This window comes from Synchiropus splendidus, chromosome 14, assembly GCF_027744825.2.
Source record: "Synchiropus splendidus isolate RoL2022-P1 chromosome 14, RoL_Sspl_1.0, whole genome shotgun sequence".
Taxonomy (NCBI): Eukaryota; Metazoa; Chordata; class Actinopteri; order Syngnathiformes; family Callionymidae; genus Synchiropus; species Synchiropus splendidus.
In genome coordinates, this window is record NC_071347.1 from 18,939,020 (window position 1) to 18,961,237 (window position 22,218).

General features: G+C 44.8%; 2 protein-coding genes and 1 long non-coding RNA gene across 8 annotated transcripts in view; 2 read left to right on the forward strand and 1 right to left on the reverse strand.

The window, feature by feature from the left end:
• Positions 1 to 6,339, reverse strand: part of tln2b (talin 2b) — a 105,783-nt gene extending 99,444 nt beyond the window's left edge. For 3 of the 4 annotated variants that reach the window (XM_053886215.1, XM_053886214.1, XM_053886212.1), the window contains exon 1: positions 6,178 to 6,339. The gene's annotated coding sequence lies outside the window, so the exon portion shown is untranslated. Of the gene's footprint in view, positions 1 to 6,021; positions 6,152 to 6,177 lie in introns of those variants that run through there. The other variant, XM_053886213.1, reaches the window with a different exon arrangement.
• The window catches only part of LOC128771083 (uncharacterized), a 53,885-nt gene extending 44,031 nt beyond the window's left edge, over positions 1 to 9,854 (forward strand). The window contains exon 3 of the long non-coding RNA XR_008416580.1: positions 9,711 to 9,854. This is a non-coding gene — a long non-coding RNA (uncharacterized LOC128771083). The remainder of the gene's footprint in view (positions 1 to 9,710) is intronic.
• A 156-nt stretch (positions 9,855 to 10,010) lies between these two features.
• c2cd4a (C2 calcium dependent domain containing 4A) lies at positions 10,011 to 11,643 on the forward strand. Of its 3 annotated transcripts, none has more exons than XM_053886147.1 (2): positions 10,011 to 10,201; positions 10,252 to 11,643. In XM_053886147.1, exon 2 carries the CDS (start codon positions 10,285 to 10,287, stop codon positions 11,626 to 11,628), a length of 1,344 nt encoding a protein of 447 aa, XP_053742122.1. In that variant the 5' UTR covers positions 10,011 to 10,201; positions 10,252 to 10,284; the 3' UTR covers positions 11,629 to 11,643. The 3 variants fall into 3 exon arrangements, with proteins under 3 accessions (XP_053742122.1, XP_053742121.1, XP_053742123.1); XM_053886146.1 differs by having other exon boundaries at positions 10,278 to 11,643; XM_053886148.1 differs by having other exon boundaries at positions 10,145 to 10,172; positions 10,278 to 11,643.
• The last annotated feature ends 10,575 nt before the right edge of the window (positions 11,644 to 22,218 follow it).

The window sequence follows — 22,218 nt, forward strand, 5'->3', positions numbered from 1 at the left end:
CATTGCACAAAAAACTCTGTGGACACAAACATCTATAGGACGGTCAATAACTAAACCCTAGTCCCTCAAAGCTAGTTGTTCTTCAATTCCCATGGAGCACTAACTAGCATGAAATGTTGCAATCGTCCAACTGGACCATGGCGTCACCGCAGACCTGATAATCCAGTCATCTCAACAGCGCTTACCTATGACTTTTAAAGAGTCATGTTAGGCATCACGGTCGGTGGGTGATTACTTCTTGAGATCCATATTTCTTTTGGATAACAAGTGTAAGTCGCACCAGTCACAAAATGCATCATGAAAAAGAAAAAAACTGGATTATAGTGGCACTTTCAGGAGGCATCTATTTGAACAAAAGCAGCAGCATGACGTGGTGAAGGTCCTGCTGCATTTGCATCAGGCTTTTCTCTAGAGAGGCATCAGGAGACGCCCTGAAGTGAACAACATGAGAAATAGTTTTTTTCAGCAGGACGTCCTATAATTCCCAATCATCAGTGTCAGTGTCGTGCCATACTCGTCGCGCCATCACACTGGTTTCCATGAAGAGGGTGTTTCTCCCCTCCCTCGAAATTCACAGATTCACATCCCTTTATAGATTTCCGGGCGAAATCTCACTGTCATCCTCATTTCTTGTGTTGCAAGACTCTCATTTGATTGGCCAACGCAGCATCGCAGAGAGGTGTTATTGGTGGGATGTCTGACTCTGTTGACAAAATGTGCCTCTGAAAACGCAGAAAATAGAGTTTGCTTGTGGCTTTGGCAAGTCGCGCTGCGCCATATATCGTCCCCAAATACAGGACTGAGAATCCCTGTCTCAAAATCCTAGCTAAAAGCGTATTGGATAAGATTCAGGTTCAGACAACTTTAGTAATCCCAGAGGGCAATTCAGTTAGCAGTTACCCTGCCTTGTTAAAAAGAGAGGAACACAGTGTAACATCCATCACAGCAGTAGATAAACACTGTCTTTCCAGTCAGTGCAGCAGATCAGATCTATCATTATCAATAATTGTCATTGACATTCACGCTTCCAACACGATGTGGAACTCGATGAAAGCAAGCCGACTGAGAAAGAAGGAATTAAAGAGGGGAATTTTTTTTTTTCTTGCACTGATGACCGCTTAGTAAACAAATATCGCTCATCTGCAGCTGCTCTCACTGGTCCATCTCTTCAGGTGTCTGGGCTGCACACGTAAACTTCCACGAGCAGCGGTTTTATTCCGGTCATTAGCTGATGATATTTGGCTCTGGATTTGTTTGTCCTCTTTACAGAAGCCACCATCTTCGTGTGCATTGCAATGCTAGGTCTTGTGTTTGCCTGTTATTATGATTTATAGTCCGGAAAACACGATGTTAAACTGAATATTGATCACAAATTCACAAACCTGCTCCTGCTGGTGGTTACTTCAATAGAGGCAGTTTTAAATGGTGACACGCGCTCAATGCCTTTTGCCTCATATATTTCACTTGGTTTTCTAAACACAGCAAACAGTTAGGCATATATCCCACTTGTTTACTCCGAGTAAACAGCAGCTTGATTCCCAGCTGTCCACGTTACATCTTGCTCCTCCTGACTTTCACTTCCCATCTGTCAATTGTCTCTCACTGCAATGTCATCAGCGAACATCATACTTGTTAAAGACTGCTGTCTCACGTTAATGTCGACACCTGTTTATCGCCAGCGAGGGGGGGAAAGAAAAAAAGCGAGGTCTGAAGCAATGCACAGAAAACTGCTGATCTGGCGTCCAGCCATCTTACATTCCTCTGCCACACAGAGTGAAATGGTCTGTTTGGAAACATTACGTCACAGCAGCGCTTTATGTAAACGCTGCGAGCTTGTTTAAGGCTCTCTTTCGGTCATGTGTTTCTAATGTGTCTTTTATGAATGTGCATAGCTCACGTCGGCGGCGTGGTGGTGGTGCAGGATCACAGCTGGCTGCTTCATGCTGAGACAGCTTTCTAGTTGCGTCACCAGTCCGGGCCCTTTTGTGGCTCCGGTACCCTTGAGGTGACCCTTCACATCCAAGATGTCTGTGGATGCGTCACATCACAGCCGTGGCGTTTCAAGCCCCTAGGTAAATTATAAAACAACCACTGGTGACACAGAGTGCGCTTCCTGCTCACAGCGGGTTCTCGGCTCTTCACCTTCCAGAGCAACATCACTGCCTCATTAAATATCTCCCTCATTACGAGCCGCACCTCAGAACAGCAGCGTCGCAGGGCACGTCCTTCACCTGCGCCTCCTTCATCCAGTCGAGCCGCAACACAAAACATCCCCACGTGTGTTTAATGGAGGCTTATTGAAGCTCGCGTTATCTCGCACCAGTCTCCCACGGTGTGACTAAATTGTTCCAGTTGTGCCTCAAGTCTTTTTCATCCTGAGTCAAGCAGGAAACATCAGTTGAGGCACAAGTGTACTATTACACTTCCTCAGGAACCAAATCAGAAACTGCAACTGAGTCTCAAATCCAGAGGCAAATATCACATGATCAGGAAAATTATGACGTCAGCACAGGACAAGTGGGGAAAGCCAGAAGATTCACTCGAGTGTGGATGTAACACGCAAGACAAGACAGAGACTAGTTATGGATAAATATATGACACATGCTACGGGTAGTACTCAAAGTAAGCAAAAGAAAATATTTTGAATAAAGCGATAAAAACAAGACAAATACTGCAAGGAAAAAAAATTAAAGAGGAAATAAAAAAACGGCAGTATAAAGAAAAAAAAAGCTCAGTTTTGGTAGGTGAATGAGTTGAAGTTGCGAAAACCAATTCCAACATGGCTGCTCAGCACTTCTCCTTCACGTTCTGTTCGATAAATAGGTTGAGGTGAAGGAGGCTGCCTTGCAGCGGCAACACTTCACAGGACAAGTTCCATTTTGAAAAGGCACAGAAATATTCAACATGTTCAACCAGATATTATTTTATGACAGAACTATACTCTTACACAGACGCTCAATATATTGGACCGCTTCCTTCTGACTGGTGGAGTCCTGGTTCAGTCTCCACTCCGTCGAGGAAAACCAGGAAGTCGTGCATCGATATGTAATGAATCAAATGGAGACGCTGGAGAGGTTGAAGCAATGCGGTGTAGAAAGTGAACCGGATCAATGAAACAGGATCTGTTCTTGGGCTGAGAGAAGAGGGATGTGGGTTTCTCTAATGAGGAAGATTGGGGTTAATTCATGCACACTTATGCCTGGTATGACTGGAGGAAGTCTGCTGCTCGGCGACTAGTTAAGTTCTTTGATGTTGCTGACGCTCGGAAAACAGGTTATTTGTTTGAGAACCTGCTGAAGTACTGAGCGATGACTGTCTTGAATGCTGATCCTGTGTGTGTGTGTGTGTGTGTTCTGAGGTCTCAGCTGAAGCTGTGACAGGTAAATCCATGCAAGAGTTAGCAAATGAAGCGCTTCCAAACAGGTGAGCGAGTTTCTGACAGGAATTATTTCAGTCCCATCGATTTTCTTCACAATTCCATTGCAAAAACGTTCGTTGCAATTTTTGTTCCCCGAATAAAGGTCATGACGAATCACACAAAACAGCATGGAACGCAACGCTAAGTACGGCTCAGAAGCCCCAAAGATGGCAGGAGTTTGTGGCCAGTGATGGCAGCCCTGCTGTGTGAGCACAAACATCATTAGCTTGGGGATCGCTATGAAGCCATTACTGTCTTCTGTTTATTCCCTTTACAGAGATGTCAGGGGCAGAAGTGTATGAAAGAGAGAGGACACCCTGGACAGGTGACCAGTCCAGACAACCAGAAAGAATCTCGTATTGCAAATCCAGGTTGAGGTTACTGTAGGAAGGGAAATGTGTTTGAGAGGTGCTGCTGTTAGACGCACAGAAGCTCAGTGGATCAGTATCACACTATATTGTGGTACTGGGTGCGTTGGTTGGCGAGATCTTGCAGGACCAGGGGGCCACAGTCAAAGTGATGGCCAACACGAACGCTCCAGAAGGGACACGTTAAGTGATGTCATCCACACTTGCCTGTGGGAAACTTAAAAATAATACTAGAAGTCTCACAGAGTTTGAAAACGTGGTAAATACAAGGTGTAGCAGTAGATTTCACGGTGAAACTGTGGGCAAAAACTTCGTCAAGCTTTGCGGCGGAGTCTTCGTGACTATAAGTGGCTGACTGACACCTTTAGTTTTGACTTCGCACCTGTCACTGGAGGTCACTGCATGTCCATGTACAATGCGTTGAATAGCAGCCAGTAGAGAGGCAAGACATGGCGAATACTGAACTGGGAGTATAACTTGAAGGACTACTTCCAAGATACAATAGAAAGACCCGTCATGTGTTTGAGGATATTGGGCATGTTTTCAAAACTACAGTAGACGTATCTAAACCATGACTCACCTCCATCCAATGAAGAAAAAACAAAGTATGTCACATCCGAAGAAAAAACAAAGTATGTCACATCCGAAGAAAAAACAAAGTATGTCACATCCGATCATGAATCTTAAAATAGAATTAAGTCTGGTACAGAGCACTGTAACTGTAATTTATAAAAAGTTCATTCCCACCGAAGTGTGACTTCTGAAGACTTCATTTTCCAAGCACTCCTCGTCATAGTCATTCCTGCTTCTGGTGTATCTGCCTTGGTCATGACTTCAATATTGTAGCACCCATTATCATGAAAAATATTGTAAATGAAAGAACACGATACGAATCGCAACATAACGTAATATTCTCATGAAATAACGTGATAAGTATCTCAAAATAATGTGCCAATATCATGAAGTGACATGATAAACATCACAGAATCATGTGATAATATGGTGAAATAAGTCAGTAAGAATCTCAGAATAACATAACGTCCTGAAAAAAAAACTATCTTGAAATAACACGATAAGAGTCAGGAAATAATGTATCTCAAAATAATGTGTCAATATCATGAAGTGACATGATAAACATCACAGAATCATGCGATAATATAGTGAAATAAGTCAGTAAGAATTTCAGAATAACATAACGTCCTGAAAAAAAAACTATCTTGAAAGAACACGATAAGAGTCAGGAAATAATGTATCTCAAAATAATGTGTCAATATCATGAAGTGACATGATAAACATCACAGAATCATGTGATAATATAGTGAAATAAGTGAGTAAGATTCTCAGAATAACATAACGTCCTGAAAAAAACTATCTTGAAATAACACGATAAGAGTCAGGAAATAATGTATCTCAAAATAATGTGTCAATATCATGAAGTGACATGATAAACATCACAGAATCATGTGATAATATAGTGAAATAAGTGAGTAAGATTCTCAGAATAACATAATATCCTGAAAAAAAACCCATCTTGAAATAACACGATAAGAGTCAAGAAATAATGTATCTCAAAATAATGTGACAATATCATGAAGTGACATGATAAACATCACAGAATCATGTGATAATATAGTGAAATAAGTGAGTAAGAATCTCAGAATAACATAACGTCCTGAAAAAAACTATCTTGAAATAACACGATGAAGAGTCCAGAAAATAATGTATTTCAAAATAATGTGACAATATCATGAAATAATGCGATAATATGAAATAACACGGTAGGTCTCCAGAAATAAAGTCACAACAAGCAGAAATAAAGTGCTCAGTAACATGTAATAACGTGACAATATAAACGACATAACGTAACACTGAGCGAGCAGCTTTGCGTTAGAAGAGTGTTCCGATCACCAGAATACCAATCCGACTGAAAACGTCCTTGGATGGTAGGAGGGCTGCACCCTTGACCCCTGCAAGCATCCGTCACAATCCAATCGACACATCTCCCTTCCTCCTGTCAAGGCTTGAGACGAGCTTCAACAAACTTGACCATCCTCCTGCCTCCATCTACATTTCCAGCCAGCCGAGCACACCCACCACCAGCGTCTCGGATCCAGATAGAACATCCAGGTCAGCACCAAGTTACTGTACAGCCCAGATGCAAGGATGCTGGCGCGTCCACGGACCGCGCAGCAGCATCCCCGGGAAACAAGTAGGTCACGGAGAGCTCCATCTTACCTGTCAGAGTCCACGGCGTCAGCGTGACGAACGCCGCTACGGATGAAGCGATCGAGAGCTTTCACAACGATTCATGACATGTTTCCTCCGCTCGGGAGGGTCGGCGCCCTCCATTGCAAACAGCACAAACGCGCACGGTCCCTTCGAGCCTCCTACCTGATGTCGCTCCCTTTTCACCGCATGCGAGCTGAACTCGGGTCTTCGCTGCTCGACTCGAACCGCAAGCGGGTCAGCTCTGGCTGCTCCACGGCACCAAGCCCCTCCTCATTCATCGTACAGTGAGAGAGAGAGAGAGAGAGAGAGAGAGCGAGGGAGATGGCAGGAGGAGGAAAAAAAAGACCAGCACATATCTGTGCGCCGACAGGAAAGGAAGCAGCGTCACACTCTCCCGCGCGCCTCTGATAAGCGCCCAGATACGGAGACGTCAGGGCGCGTTCTGTCATTGAAAAACCTCGCTCTCACTGTCGAATTCTGACCAATCCAGCGGTTTATCGTGGGAAACCACGTTGGTCGGCGACAGAAGTCGACTCTATTGTGACTTCAAGAGCAAAGCGTGTCGCGTAAATGCTAACTATAACTTCAATATAAATGGGTTCAAACCTTCTGGGGCTATTTTGGCTCTTTATATTAAGGATATGCCTCAACCGCTCGCCGAAAGTAGGGATTTACTGCGGCCTAGTGGTCATGTGGAGGCACTGCAATAAACTCCGGATCATACTCGGACAGGAATTTATTGCCATGGTCAGTGGGGGACCCACCAACTAGGAAAGTGCTTCGAAATAAAGTGCTGTTAATAAAATAAAATAAGACAACAAAGGCTGATCACGAATTCAACAGTCTGACGGCCGAGGGGAAGAAGCTGTTCCTGTGACGGGAGGTTCTGGTCTGGATGGACCGTAGCCTCCTGCCAGAGGGAAGAGGAACAAACAGTCCATGTCCAGGGAGAGAAGGGTCGGCTCTGATCCGACCTGTACGTCTCTGGGCCCTGGAGACATACAGGTCCTGAAGAGGTGGCAAACCCACCACCTTCTCAGCAGAACGTACGATGCGCTGCAGTCTGCTCTTGTCCCTGGAGGTGAAGCTGTTGTACCAGACAGTGATGGAGGAGGTGAGGATGGACTGGATGATGGCTGTGTAGAACTCCACCAGTAACTTTGTTGGCAGTCGTAGTTTTCGTAGCTGCCTCAGGAAGAACGTTCTGTGCTGGGCCTTCCTGATGAGGGACCCTCCCATTTGAGTGATGGTGGCTCCTAGGAAGCAGAAGGAGTCTACAATAGGAACAGATAAACCAGCCAACATGAGAGGGGATGGAGGAACTGTGACTCTCCTGAAGTCCATGACCATCTCCACTATCTTCTGGGCGTTGAGCTCCAGGTTGTTGTGGCTGCACCAGGACACCAGCCGCTCCACCTCCCTCCTGTAAGCCGACTCATCTCCATCTGAGATGAGCCCGATGATGGTGGTGTCATCCGCAAACTTGATCAGCTTCATGGACTGGTGGCTGGAGGTGCAGCAGACGGTGTAGAGGGAGAAGAGCCATGGAGAGAGAACACTGCCCTGAGGATATTTCTTTACAGACTTTACACAATTGAAAGACACAAAGCAAATACTTGTGGTCAGGCTTAATAGTTTTGGCAAGTCATCCCTGAACTGGTAACTTATTTTCAACCAATACTCAATGTATCTAACTTTTATTCGAGAGAAAGAAAAAGACAAACATGACAAAGATGAAGACCCACTTACTTTGACAATTTCCTCGCATAGCATCCATTATTTCATCCTTAAGACGTATTGGTTATTGCGTGAATAGCAAAAGGTTAAGCAACAGAATTAGAGGTTGGACGTCAAAATGCACAAGATGAAGCAGGCAAAAACAAACGGTTCGTTCTCAACAGGCTTTTGATTCCGGTGCAGCTCTAGTAGGAGCATATTCCAGAACAATTTTGTTTACTCTCATATTGATTTATGTATCTTCATGTCTATAATAATAATTTTCGTATGAGAGTTCGCACTCTGCTGTCTTCAAACTGTTCTTTTTATCAGGAAGGCAAACACAAACAGATTTTAGTTACTTATTTGCTTCCTTTTTTAGGAGTATTACTTTCATTTAAGTCATAGTCATTGAAGTTATTTCAGTCACATACTGTATTACCACTCAACCTCAAATCACGCTCATGTATCATATTTTATGATAATGGCATCAATCACATTGTTTGGAATTCATGCTGTAATTCACTTCCACCTTGTTTATCATATTTATGCTGAGAAATATTATGCATTTAGAAAGAAACAACTCTATATTGCTGGGAACAGAAATGCCTGCTGCTTACTTAGAAAGTAAATACTCAAAAGAGTAAAACTATTTTCTTGTCAATTAGAAATATCAGGCAAAAGAAGAAGCTTATTAAGTTATGTGTTGGTAGATCACAAGTCTGAGGGTCAAACTCCAAGCATCTTCTGCAGCTTAGTTGTAGCCTGGTGTTGCAGGGAGAGGAAAAAAAACACCAAAATAACCACCTCTTTTGAGACTTAGCCTGTTGTTTTAAGGCATAAAAATGGTTGTATGCAGTGCTTTTACGATGAGTTTGAATATAATATATATATATATATATATATATATATATATATATATATATATATATATATATATATATATATATATATATATATATCAATCTGATCCCCAATCTCTGAAGTGGTCCAGCCAGAACCTATTCCTGCATCATCTCGCTCCCCCTCATCTGCTCTGCTCATCTCATTAGAAAATCTCTGCTCTTGAATTCACCATTGTTTCGAGCATGAAAAGCACAGAACTCACATTCAGGGTTTTCCACAAACCCTCTCATTCTTGCTGGAATCGACCCGGGCAATGGACTTGTGACATCATTCGTGCCCAAAAACATTTCTCCGAATTTTCCCGAATGAAACGGTCTGGTACATTGTCAGCGTCAGACTGTCCTGCGGCGCCTGGATACAAAGGGTGGGCCACTTGAACCTTGACCCATGGTGACTTGTGTTTCAACAAGATATGTTTGGTTTACTTTAAGAATGACTTACTGTAAGTGCCCAACGGTCTTACTTTAAACAAGTGCATCTTTTTTTGTTTAACAAGTTTCAAGTTTCTTTCTCAGTTTTACACAACACAAAAATTGGGTTATAGTTTTAAAGTCTTTTCTTTTTCTCAGTGAGAGTCTCCTCTCACTTTTAAAGTAGTGGTCCGTAAATGGATTGCACTGTTGCACCATGCTGCACTGTTGAGATTGTGTCAGCATAATAACAATATGACAACATGAACTCTGTTGCTACCACAAGAGGGAGGCAGTGACCAAAATACAGTGACCCACACCCACGCAGACGCCCCTTGCTTATAAATTGTTGGGCCACTTAAATGATTTTAAAAGCTTCATGAACGATAACAATCGCTGTTTTACAGCATGTTTTTCAGTGCATAATAATAAATCACTTAAGAAACGGTAGATTTTACGCACAGTTTTGATATATTTACTGTTAAGTGGGTGATCAATTTCAAATAAATAAAAATAAAAAGAAAGGTTGGTGAAATGAGAGTAAAGCAAACAAGAGGTGATGAGGTCATCTCAAGGTGTCATTACTTTTGTTTGTTTGCTTTTTTGGTTGAATTGAGCATCAATAAACCTAGTGACTTCATTGTCTCTCGCCTTTTCCATCAGGCGTTGCCACAGCCAACTAGCCTTCTCCACCGTGACCTCTGATCTCACGCCGATCCTCTGCATGTCTGGTTGACGCCAGTGTTGCCATGCAGTTTTTCAGTGCATTTGAAACAGACAAGGAGTCTCTCCTCTCCCTAAAGGCAGAGCCATACATCTCAAGTTCCCCACGATCGATGACAACGCTGCTACAACGCTGATGTAGATAAGAAAAGCGAACTAAACACCAGCCAGCTGTTCACTTTCAAAGTGGATTTGGCAGAAGTGGGCACTGGCTCCTGCTCTGTTTTGGTTTAGATATTCCCATGGGAACGAGTGTTAGAGGGAGGACCCTGAAGGAGGAGGTGTGTCCTGCTGGCACTAGGTTCCTGTTTGATTAAAACCGCCCTCGTCCTTCACCCAGCCACAGAAGTGCAGGTCCAGCCGCGAGACACGCCGAGAGAGATTTTCACTGGAGCTACCACAGTAAGTTTCATCTCTTCCTCCAGTTGCAGGTGAGAGTGTTTATTATGGGATAATCTTTGATCTCTAACCGTTCATTCAGGATCTCATGTCCTTTTTCTAATCCAGCACATCCATGTGGGTGGTGGAGAAGATCCGTGTGTCAATGGACAGCTCGCACCTTCCTGCACCGTCCTCCGAATTCAGCTTTAAAATAGGCGAACTCTTGTTTGGGGATAAATCTGAGAAGCCCAAAAGGATCGCCCTCTGCCCTAATGTCATCACCCCGGACAACATCCCGGAGTTCTGCATCCCCCCGACGATCCCTTCCATCCAGGAGGCACGGAACCTCGAGGAGAACCGGTTCGGCCGCACCGCCAAGTCGGCGCTGTGTGAGAAGGCATCGGCTGAGACGGAAGTTTCCGGACATGAGCCATGTAATATGCATATCATCCAGGTGGAGAGTGTGGATGAAAGCCCCTGTGATGGGTGCAGCGACGAAGAGACCACTAATGCGGACCCTCAAAGCCAAGCAGCTTTGTCTCTCCCACATCTAGCCAAGGCTCAAACCTGCTATGGGTTCTGTACTTTGCTGGAAAGTCCCCATACGAGGCGGAAGGAGTCGCTCTTCCACGCGGATCCAAGCTCCTCTCCTTTGCTGCTGCCTCGGAGTCGATCCAATGTTTGCACCAGGGTCTCCCCCTCATCCTCCCCCTCCCCCTCCCCGTCCCCGTCCCCTACATTCACCCACACTGATGGAAGACTTTCGCCCAGAAGCAGTGCAGTGAACTGGCCTCTCACCCAGGACAGTGACACCACTTCGTCCGCAGAGTCCTCACCCTTCAGTTCCCCGCTCCTGGCCAGGTGCCCCCCAAAATCTTCCCTCTTCAAAGCTCTGAGCCATGAACTTCTCTTGTCAAGGAACATGCGGAAGGCCATGGTGTCCAGGAATAATTCGCTATCCACGGACGAAGGCAGTTCCACGGACAACAGCCCGCACGTCATGAGGCGGGCCTCGCAGGCTGAAGGTCTGCCGAGAAGCGTCAATCTAGCGCCACCTACTATCTTCCCCATGGACCTGACTCTGCACCGAGAGAGAGTGATGAAGGAGACAAAAGTGCCCATCGGTAAAGATGGCCGCCTTCGACTCTCGGCGGAGTATTGCCCGGAAAACCAGAGACTCAGAGTCCGACTGATCAGCGCTGAGGGGCTCTATCCTCCATCCGTGGACCCCAAGATGATCAACTGCAGCGTCAGCCTCACGCTGGTCCCCGGAAAGCTCCAGAAGCAACGCAGCACCGTCATCCGAAAGAGCCGAAACCCGATCTTCAACGAGGATTTCTTTTTCGACTGTGTTTCGGAAGAAGACTTGAGCCAGCGTTCCCTCCGCTTCAAAGTGGTGAACAAGATGTCCACGCTGAAGAGAGACTATCTCCTGGGTGACTGTGACTTGCTCCTTTCTCACATCGTCTCTTTGTGAAGCAACTTTTATTTATGTCGGAAATTATTTATTTCTATTTTGTCATTTTCTAAATGAGTTTTTATAACAATTAAATTATGTAAAACATCCTCACTGTCTGTTCATTATTTCTCACACTTTGAACGCCCTCTTTCTTGATATTCTGCTTTTACTAGATGAGTGAAGGTCGAAGGTGGAAACACTCACTGTGAAGTGTTGCAATAATGTGATGTTTACACAGCTATGAAAGCTACTTACAAATCATAGCCACTTTGTTTAAGAGGACATCATGACCTCTCTGTCACAAAAGGGATGACGTTGCTCTGAAGAGGTCTTTCCCCAGGTGGAGGACTTCTGGTATATTAAGGTCTTGTTCATGAGTGAGAGAAGGATAGTGCAGCGTCTTCAGTCATGAAGTCTCTTCCTTCTCTTCTTCTCCTGATTATCCCGGGCTGGGTCGCGGAGGCAGCAGGCTGAGCAGGGATGCCCAGACTTCCCGGTCCCCACACACCTCCTCCAGCTCTTCTGGGGATACATTGAGGCCTTCCCAGGCCACCCAGTGTCATATTCCCTTCAACAAGTCCTGGGTCTTCCCCGGGGTCTCTTCCCTGTGGGGCATGCCCGGAACCCCGGGAGGCATCCAAAACAGATGCCCGAGCCACCTCTGCTGACTCCTCACAATGTGACACTCCTCTCAATGCGACTCCTCCTGTGTCTCCCAGGGAGCGCCAGCCATCCTGCGCATCAAACTCATTTTGATCGCTCTTATCCAGGACCTGGTTGTTTTGGTCATGACCTACACTGTAGGTGACGGTGGGAACGTAGACTGAGCAGTAAATTGAGAGCCTAGCCTTTTGGCTCAGCTCTGCCTTCACCACGGCGCATCACTGCAGGCGCTGCACCGGTCCGTCTGTCCAAGCTAACGTTCCCCTCATCCCTCACTTAAGAACAAGTGCCTTTACCTACGTAAACTACTCCACTTGAGGCAGGGACACTCAGTCGACCTGAAGAGGGCGTTTTTCCAGTTGAGGTCCTTAGATTTTAAGGTACTAATCTTCATCCCAGCCACTTCACACTCGGCTACCGTTCCTTCTCTCCTACTCCAAGTCCTATGTCTGGGTAGTGAGTGAAAGGGCAAGATCGTGGCAGGGAAGTTTACCCCGAAGTGGGTCTTCTTTAGAGACATGATGAGAAGCTTGGTACAAACCGATGCTCCTCCAAATTGAGTGAAGGCAGTTCAGGTGTCATGGTCGCCCAGAAGCACTCTGCGTGTCTGCCGAGAAGGATGTAGTGGGCACTCTCGACTTAGGATGACTTAGGATGTAGTACTCTTTATACTTGCTGAAAAATAATTCATTCAGAATTTTAAAATTTAGAGGGAACTGCTAACAAACAACAATACAAGTAACATCTGACTCACGACGTGCTCAACTTACGTCCACCCGTACTTACGACCACGGCCAGCAGATGTCTGGCACCGCAGCACGTAGCAGCCCGGCATCATGTACAACAGTGACGGCAGCACAGTATCCCAGCATCTCACTCTCACTCAGCCATCTACCACTACAGTAGGACCTATAACCCTCGCGTCGGCTATTTTGAATGGCATTCCACTTACATCCAATCTGACTTACGACCGGTTGGTCGGAACCCATCCTGGTCGTAAGTCGGATGTTACTTGTATTCGGGAGTTCACCCCTCTATGATGCCTCAACCCCTGCTGCATTGATACCACGTCACTTTTGCTGCATTATTGACCCCCTATCTGGGTCATCTGAAGTGTCTTAAAAACCCTGTTGTTTCCTCACCTTTCCTGTGATTCATGAAACACACAGCTTTAAAAGGTGTATTCCCGAGCGACTGACTATTCACCACTGTAATGGGTGTTGCTTGTCATGTAAACACGGCCTTGTTTTAAAGCGGAGTGAGAGAGATTTCAATGGCATTGATCATCAGACTCTCAGATGTCTCTGCATTAATGGGATCATAAATTCAAGCGTAATTGTTTTCTGGCTCCGTGTTGCTTTTGCTGCGATGTGACTCTTCATCACGCGCACGATGGCTGCGCCTCCACTGTATCCTGTTGCTCTTGGATCAACTATCAGCGTCGAAAGCATCTGCTGCCACAAGAGCGGCTGGTTAAAGATTAATGGGCGCCGCTATCACACCGACAGGAGACGCGGTGTCAAACAACACACGCATGACGGTGGTTAGGCAGAAACTGCTGTCATCTCAAGCATGTTCTCTTCCAACTCATAAGAAATCACGAGACCAGCGCTGTAATGCAAATGTTTATCCAGCTTGGACTGTGTCAACAGAAGAAAAAAAGCTTTTCCACCGACCTGCATTTCCCTGTTTCTGACTTACGTGACTGGAGATTTATAAGTAAAGACTCAACACGTCACAGAACGTGACGTGGTTTCTCAACCTGAGGAAGCTGATGGACTCCTTTGTGTGGAGTGTTGACTCAGCTGTGAAATGACCTGCAGTAAAAGTGAATTGCACATGATTCCCTCCGCGCTGGTCAAGCAGAGATAGGATTTAGAGGGATTTCCACTGATCAATGCTCAGGCAGAGGTGGCGCTTTATGTAACTGGCGGCGCGATCGGGACTCCACCATGTCTGCTGTCTCTCGAGGCTATAAAAGGGTGTAAGAAGGGAGTTCCTCTGCGCTTGATACTGATATTAAATAGGTGTGGAAATCTCATTTTGTCACATAAAGCAGGTCTTACTTTGTGAACTGTGTGAAAGCACCATTCCACTGGAGACATAAGAAGGTAGTAATAACATCACAGCCTCGAGGGTCGGTTTAAAAGCTTTATTCAAAGGTAGTAAATCTGACTCAAATCTATTTGTTATGGCTATATCTCGAAGTTGAAGGCCCCATTTTGAGACTTTTACCATGCTACTAAAACCTTGCTCCTGGTTGTCAGCTCATACAGTAGGTGCTGTGAAATGGGCTGGCCACATGTCCAGGGTGTTCCTTGCCTCCTGCCCCATGTAGAGCTGGGATATGCTTGACTACTATTAAAAAACATCCCCTCTCTGGTTAGAGATGGGATGGCAAACCAAGGGGCCATATAGTGGTTTTCTTTTCACCTTCTTGAGATATATATGTACATTTATATTTACTTAATACTGCTAACAACTTAAGAGCTCCTGTCACAGTGAATGTGTGAGATCAATAAAGTCTATCTTATATGACAGATTTTTTTTTTTTGTTTCGTAGCTCAATATTTTGTGGGCATTCCTACTGAAATTTTAGCCTTTTTTTTCCTTTAAAATGATCGTTTCTGACCAATAAAATTAATCTCAGAGTAAATGAAAGTAAATGAAGACACGGTCACATGAGGCAGAGGCACGTGCAGTTTCACTCTACCAGCCATGTGTATTTAGACTTGCATGGCTTGATGTCTTGTGATACCGACTGGAAGGAACCCTGGCTGTGTTTAACTTCGTCACGGTGTTGCTTCACTGATATAACATCACACTGTTGGCAAAAGGAGTCGAGACAGTGTGTGGAATATGTTTGCCAGTGCAGAAGTGTAGAATGCAGATTTTCAATTTTGCAGGAAGTCAGGTAGGCAACTGTCGTGACTGTTTTGTATTTCAGAAATACCACGATTCATAAAGTGAGTTCCATATTGCACTACAACTATCGAAGCTGCTGTAACAGTTCTACAAGTCCAAGGTCTCTTCTGTAAATACAGTCTGACCATTAAACCGGTCATTGAGAATCGGCGCTTCAAGCCCAGTTGTTCACAACCGCCACGTATGTCTGAGTGATCTTTAATTCATAGTTCTGATGCTAATATTGAGCCATCATATTCTTGTTTTCGTGCGTCTGACCTCCTATCAGTGGGGACCATCAGTCCTGCGAGGCTGTGTTTGCATCATGAATGTAAACGCACAAAGGGGAAGTGCAGCCGACGGCCGTTGCCTGGTTACCTCCATTCATTTGGATGCTTCTGCTCGGCTCTAATGTGCATTTACTCTGGCTAAGTAATGAGCTGGAATTGACTGGGGCCAAACTTAGACATTTTATTGCCCTGATTCAATATTTTGACGGTTCGTTCTGCTCGCACGACAACATCGCGTCTTTCAATCGTGGTGAAGGTCAACAACCAAGAAATTCACTCCTCTGCCATCTTGGTTTGTTGACAGTCTCCAACATAAACAACGTCGTTCAGTGCTTCTTATCTTGTTTGAACAGGCCCTAAACTCCGACAAAAACAAGCGCAATGTGGAGTGGGAGTGTCCCCAATGACTTAAGGCTTGAGAGCTGCTGTTTTTCACGTGAAACCCACCCACACAAAGTCAACTACTTCAATCAATTACATTTACTATGGAGCTAAGAGATACTGACGTCACCAGGTGAAACGGTGTCAACCTTGTCAGATAAATTGACAAGGAAATCCAGATATTCCATGATGTCATCTTTGTTGTCCAGGAGGATGACATGGCTCTTTATGGCCTGCTCTACAAATATGGTCCATATGTTATGGCTCGCTGTAGGTTAGTCAAAGTTGACATTGAATTTCCACACTGTGGGACTGATAAAGGCCGTATGATCTAATAAAAAACAACAATGGTCTCAATATAAATAGAAGGCTACCTCAGCTGAGCACCTTGTAATGGGAGAGATGTGCCACCAGGGGGAAGCGGACTGGTGTGTTAGGGCTGTGTCCCCAGTCAAACATGGCCGCTGGATAAAGAGGGATGGATGTCGTGGAGAGGAGAAACATCACATGAGGTGAGCTGCGGAACATGGAATCCAGTATGTTGAGCTTTACAGTCGGAGCCACATACATGTGGAGATCCAGCCAGTAGTGATGGGTAAATGAGGCATCATGAAGCGTTTCGACACGACGACACACTGTGTTGATACTGTGTCACCGAATACTGACACCTGCTGGACATTATAAATCCCTGCAGGCAACCGACTTGACAGATGGAATTGACAGTGATCTGATGTGTAAAATAATGTCATTTAAGTCTTTGCCTTTATATTGTGTTATTTCATATCTTTAAATCATTTGGCATTTATCATAATGTGTAAGGTGGAAACGATGGGGATGAGAATGCTTGTGGAGTTTTTGTTTTCACAAATTTGTACTAAAAAAAAAATTCCAATGTTTAATTTTTTTAAAATTAAAGTATAGCTTGGAATTAATTTGAATTAGAATGGACCAAGACAAGTCAAAAAATTTGAGACAAACTGGGTTAAGATTGAAGCAGTTGCATCCTGTTGACAGACGCGCTTCTTTATGAACACAGTTTGGCGCGTTTTTACAGAGTCGATACAGTCACGTGATTCGACGCGGGGATTGCTCTGTGAGCTTGGCGCACGCGCCGACGCGTCGGTGTTACAGGTCCACCGGTTTGGTGAGGCTTTTTGTTGTATTTTTGTATTGCTGTATTAAACTATTGTATTTGACTGCTGCCCACCGAACAATGGCTGGAGCTCAGTATCAGTATGACAGAAGGATATTATTATATGATACAGTGGTACCTCGGTTTTCGAACGTCTCGGATTTCGAACAAATCGGAGTTAGAACAAAAATTTCAAGATTTTTTTGCTTTTTCTTACGAACGAAAATCCAGAACTCGAACGACCCGAAAAAAGCCGGAAAAAACACAACGTGCGCGGACCGATCATCTGACCCACGATGCGCTTTGTTATTGTGTATAAGGCAGCCTCTGTATGCAGACGTGTCCCGTTAGCTACATTTACTGACTGTTTTTTCTTCATATTGAGGTGTAAAACCTTTCCTGTCTCCGCACTGGACCGTGGTAGAGTGTCACAGGGGAGGTGCTGGAGCGCCACTCCAGGGTTTGATGTCCTGTTGTGGGCTGGAGCTGGGACAGGGATGAGGCGAGTCTGGGACAGAGCGTGACTTGGTTTATGACTTTGTCACAGCCAAACTGCACAGAAGCGCACATTCAGAGCTGGACACGCACCGGGCACCTCTTCCCTTCTGGAGAGACGTCACTCACTCGGCAACCCCTCCCACATGCAGCGGCCACACACATAGAGGAACAGCGCACCTGCAGCAGACACTCTTCATTCACTCCTACAAAAGCCTATTTTAAGGCTTGGAACGCATTATTTCTTTTTCCATTCATTGTAATGGGAAAAATCGATTCAGATTTCGAACCACTGACCATTTTTATGCCTGGCTTGCTTTAAATGGCGTGCAGTATATTGACTTTTGTTTCTCTGTGTCAGACTGACCTTCTGATGTTGACAGATGCATTCATGAGCACGACCAGTTATCTGAGTAGACGATCCCAGATAAGACCAGGAACCTATCATACAGCATACAGTAAACAGAGTCCCTGGTGTGTCTTATTTTTGTAGTTGTATAGTTGGCTTATGTGGCAACTTCACAAACCTCCACATACACAATTGCGAGTTTTGAAAGGCGTCTTCTCTTCGGCTCCGTTGAGCGACTGCTAAGCAGAATTTGTTTCATTAGGAGAATATTTATTTTCAGCTGCGGTTTTACACTATAGGGATCCATTCCTGTTCAGACCGAGAAGAGGAGGCAGGAGCGTCACACCAGGACTTCCCATGACACAAGGAGCTTTTCACTCTTTCTCACTTGTGTCTGCACCTGCTCTGCGTTACACAACTTGCTGCGTTCAAGCTCGACCCGGTTTGCACAAGCCTCCATTACACTGCATTAAATCAAAGGCTCTGCAGTACAGACCCACGTCCTGTGATGTCAGACGCCACTTTTTATTTTTAGCTGATCTTAAACTGCAAATAGACAACATGTATTTATATTCCTTTGAACTTAACAGGAAGCTGTGGAGAATAAGACGCGGGGCAATAATAAACAGTGATGAGATGGAAAGACGACACTGTCTCCTCCGATAGCACCTCACACTCCCATGGCAACCGAGCCCGGCACCAGGAGAAACCATGGAGATCCGGCCTTTCATGTGTGAGATGCTTTTATTCCCACACCAGTTTATAGAAGCTGCCGGTTTGATCCAGATGCGCCTGGGCCTCGGTCGCACAGCTGCTCGCCTCCAGAAGACTGGCGACAATTGATCCCTCCGAGAAGCTAAAATAAGCAGCAGATCAGTCTGGATCATGCATTTGTCAAGACTGCACTTGCTTCTAAAGAGGCTGTGTGAATGTCATTATAGCTTCTGTCCCTGACTAGATTTTGTTGCGTGCTTGATCACATTCACAGGCTGATATGTGAATGAAGTGTGTGTCACGCATTGTCGACCGTGACAGAGTCATATCTTCGAACAGAAATGAGTCATACAATGGTTTCATGAAAGGATAGAACGGGTTTGGTCTGCAGTGTTTTATGTTTATACATGACTATCTGTTGTCGCGCCCAGGAAGTGGATGGACTTTGACCCTTTGACTGCATCTGCATTAGCATTTTTCCATATTTACATATCTTATTCATGCTTAAAAATAGTCTGTTACTCTGAATAATGTTACATTTTAAAATGAAGAAAACATTTTGAAAGATCCAAAGATTTTTTTTTTTAATTTATGCACGATATTTTTTCCACCCTTTTACCCTGTTTATAATGAACTATCAACAGCGTTTGTCTGTTTGTCTGTCTCTGACCAAAATAACCCAAAGTTACGGATGGATTTGGATTTAAAAAGTCCAGAAATGCTAGAAAGGAACAATTTTGAGAGTAATCCGAATCACCGTTTGGATCCAGGATTTAACGTCAGTAGGACTGTTTATGGAATTTGTCTCAGATTGATATTTGGATCCAGGACACAATCTTTGTGAGACAGCACTACATGACCTACACCTGTGGTTTGAAACTGAGTCATAGCTGAAAGCTACAGAAGGAGAGTACTAACATCTGACTTACGACCTGCTGACTTACGTCCAAGCCACGGCCAGCAGCTGCTTATTTTTTTTATTATTCAATGTCTGTGCACGTAGCAGCCCGTCATCGTGTACGAAAGTTACGGCAGCACAATGTCCCGATCTTCCACTACAGTAGCACCTATAAACTTGTGAGTTGGTCGGAACCGATCCCAGTCGTAACAAAACTAATGACCTTGCAGTTGTTCTTTCAATTTCACCTCAACTCCTCAACACAAAACCCTGATGTAGTGATGAAGATATTGGTCGGAAACACATGGTTATTGTTCCGTCACAGCAAGGCGCTGACTCATGCTGTCAGACCAGAGTGGTTCTGTAAAGGCCACACAGCTCAGGTCTCATCGGAGCATGTCTCCCACCGCGTGAGGCGGCATGTGTTGGTGCACATGTCCATGCGATGACACAACCATCGGCAGCTTTTTGTTTCATCACAGGTGACGGCTGAGAACCACAACTCGTGTGAGTGAGGAGCACAGGGTTAGCCGCGCCACTGTTGATGTACCACACATGGACCGTTGACTTCAGCAAGACTCTCTTTACCACAGAGGGCCTTGAGTTAGCATCCCATCTGAGGAAGGCCCACGGAGGCTGTCCTCCTCCAAGCCCTCGTCCTCTGGTTCCCAGTCTGATTCTCCTTCGTCTGTGCCAGATAAGGTCTCATCGAGGAGTCGAAGAAGTGAGTGCAGACAGGGTGGAGAGGACTGTGAAAGAAAGAGAGGAGCGAGCTGCTTTAAAGTTTTAGAGAGTGTGACTTAAAGGCGAGAAGCAGACGCGTCAGAGTGGAGTGTTTCAGAGGGACTGGTCATGTGGGAGGAGACATGTTGGACATGTGACAAGGTGATGTTTAGAGATGTGATCTGAGGATGTGAAGAGCACCATATGGCTTTAGGTGGAGGGGGTGGACTTGTGCTTCCTCTCTGCCTCCTGCCTCCATTGGGCTCTACGATAGAGCACTAAAGATTCTCAACTTTTCAAGTGAGACGTAGAATTTTCTGATGAAAATCTTCTTTCGAGATGGAATTTAAGGCGGCGTGATTTCATTCCACTGTCGAATGACTTCCCCTCTTGACCTTCTCGGCCATGATTGGTCCGATCGTCTGCTCACTCAACCGCCTCTTTATTTTCCAGCTTCACACGCTGTCACACTTTCCACGTCCGGTCTTTAGCCCTGGTGCGTGACCCCGGGGGCTGAAGTCGCTCACAAGAGGAAGTGACCCGCATCCCTGACTGGTTCATACGGGCCAGCACACGCCTCGAACGCTTCCTCCTGACCCTGCTGGAAATAACAAAGCAAGACTCCGTCTGGAATAATGCATCCGTGTTGACTTTAGTTTGGCGGCTTCTCATTGCCTTCAGTTTGCTTGTGTTACTTAAATCACAGTCGAAGTATTGATATAGTCATTTGGCATGAATGAACACATTTATATACATTTTTATACTACTGAAGCGTTTTGTAAATATTTTAATAATTTTCACAAACAAATCTATTCACCTTCTTGTGTTTTTATTATAGATTTTTATAGATTTCCCGTGACACTGAGGTTTGTGATTGTATTTCACTAACATTGCTTTTAACTTTAACTTGTCACTTTCATCATTGTACGAGTCCTGGAAAAAAAAATCTACAATTTAAACAAGGGAAATTGATGATCAATTTTATTTACTTCATGGTGACTTTTGAGGTTTTCCCAATTAAAATATTAGAAATTATAATCATAGAATTGCGGTTTCTTTTCTCTAAAAGATGTCCAGTGTTATAACATTGAACACCTTCTTTTTGCATCATGGTTGTGTCAGACGTTTGTAGCTTTTTTTGTGTGCTGTGTTGAGTATAATTTCAATTATTAAAAAAAAAAACATCTGCAGGATTCACGCCACAATAGACTCACTCGACAACTTGATCTCTGCTGCCACCTTCTGGTCAATTTTAGAACGTCCTCTGAAAAACATGTTCGATTGTCAGGCGGTCAGACAATGTTGTTCAGTAACTAATAATTTATCAGCATTCATATTCAGTGTTGTACTGAGGTCGCACTCACGGGCACGCACGTGCGAACCCAGATAGAGCGCGCGGCGTGCGACGTCCTCATGAATGTGAAGGCCCTTGGGGTCAGGTGACTGAGGGGATCTCACTCCTCCGGCCTCCAGAGATGATCAGCCAACTGTTTATTCAGCTCCATCGCAGCAACCAGACACTTGTTTACCACCACGGATGTTGGGATACACAGTGTGAGGCCTTTTCTCTCACCAGGCTATTTTTAGTCGACACCAATGCCTTGAGGCAAACATCACATGAATATGGAAGCTGCTGTACAGAGCTCTGTGCGGCAGTGATTCAGACAGACAGGCTGAGCACAGGCTGCGTGTGATGCGCTGTGGACGGGTGTTTTATAGCCAGTAGAAATGTCATGTTTGGATCCCTGAGAGTGGTTTTGTGCGCAACTGTACTGAACACGTTTGTTGGGTTCAGTGAAGAGTGCGATCCTCATGAGCAAACTGTGAGGAATTTTACTCAATTTATAGAAAATAAATCAATGTTGTCATATAAATAAAAGTATGGATATACATTCCTGGATCGTTGGTGTTACTAGTGCTTGCAGTATCCAGTCAGGAGCCAGTACTGACTGTATACCTTTTGATATAGAAAACACAAACTGAACAACTACGGATCTGAGTTTGTTTTACAGTGGTACCTCGGTTCTCCATCACAATCCGTTCCAGACGGCTGTTCGAG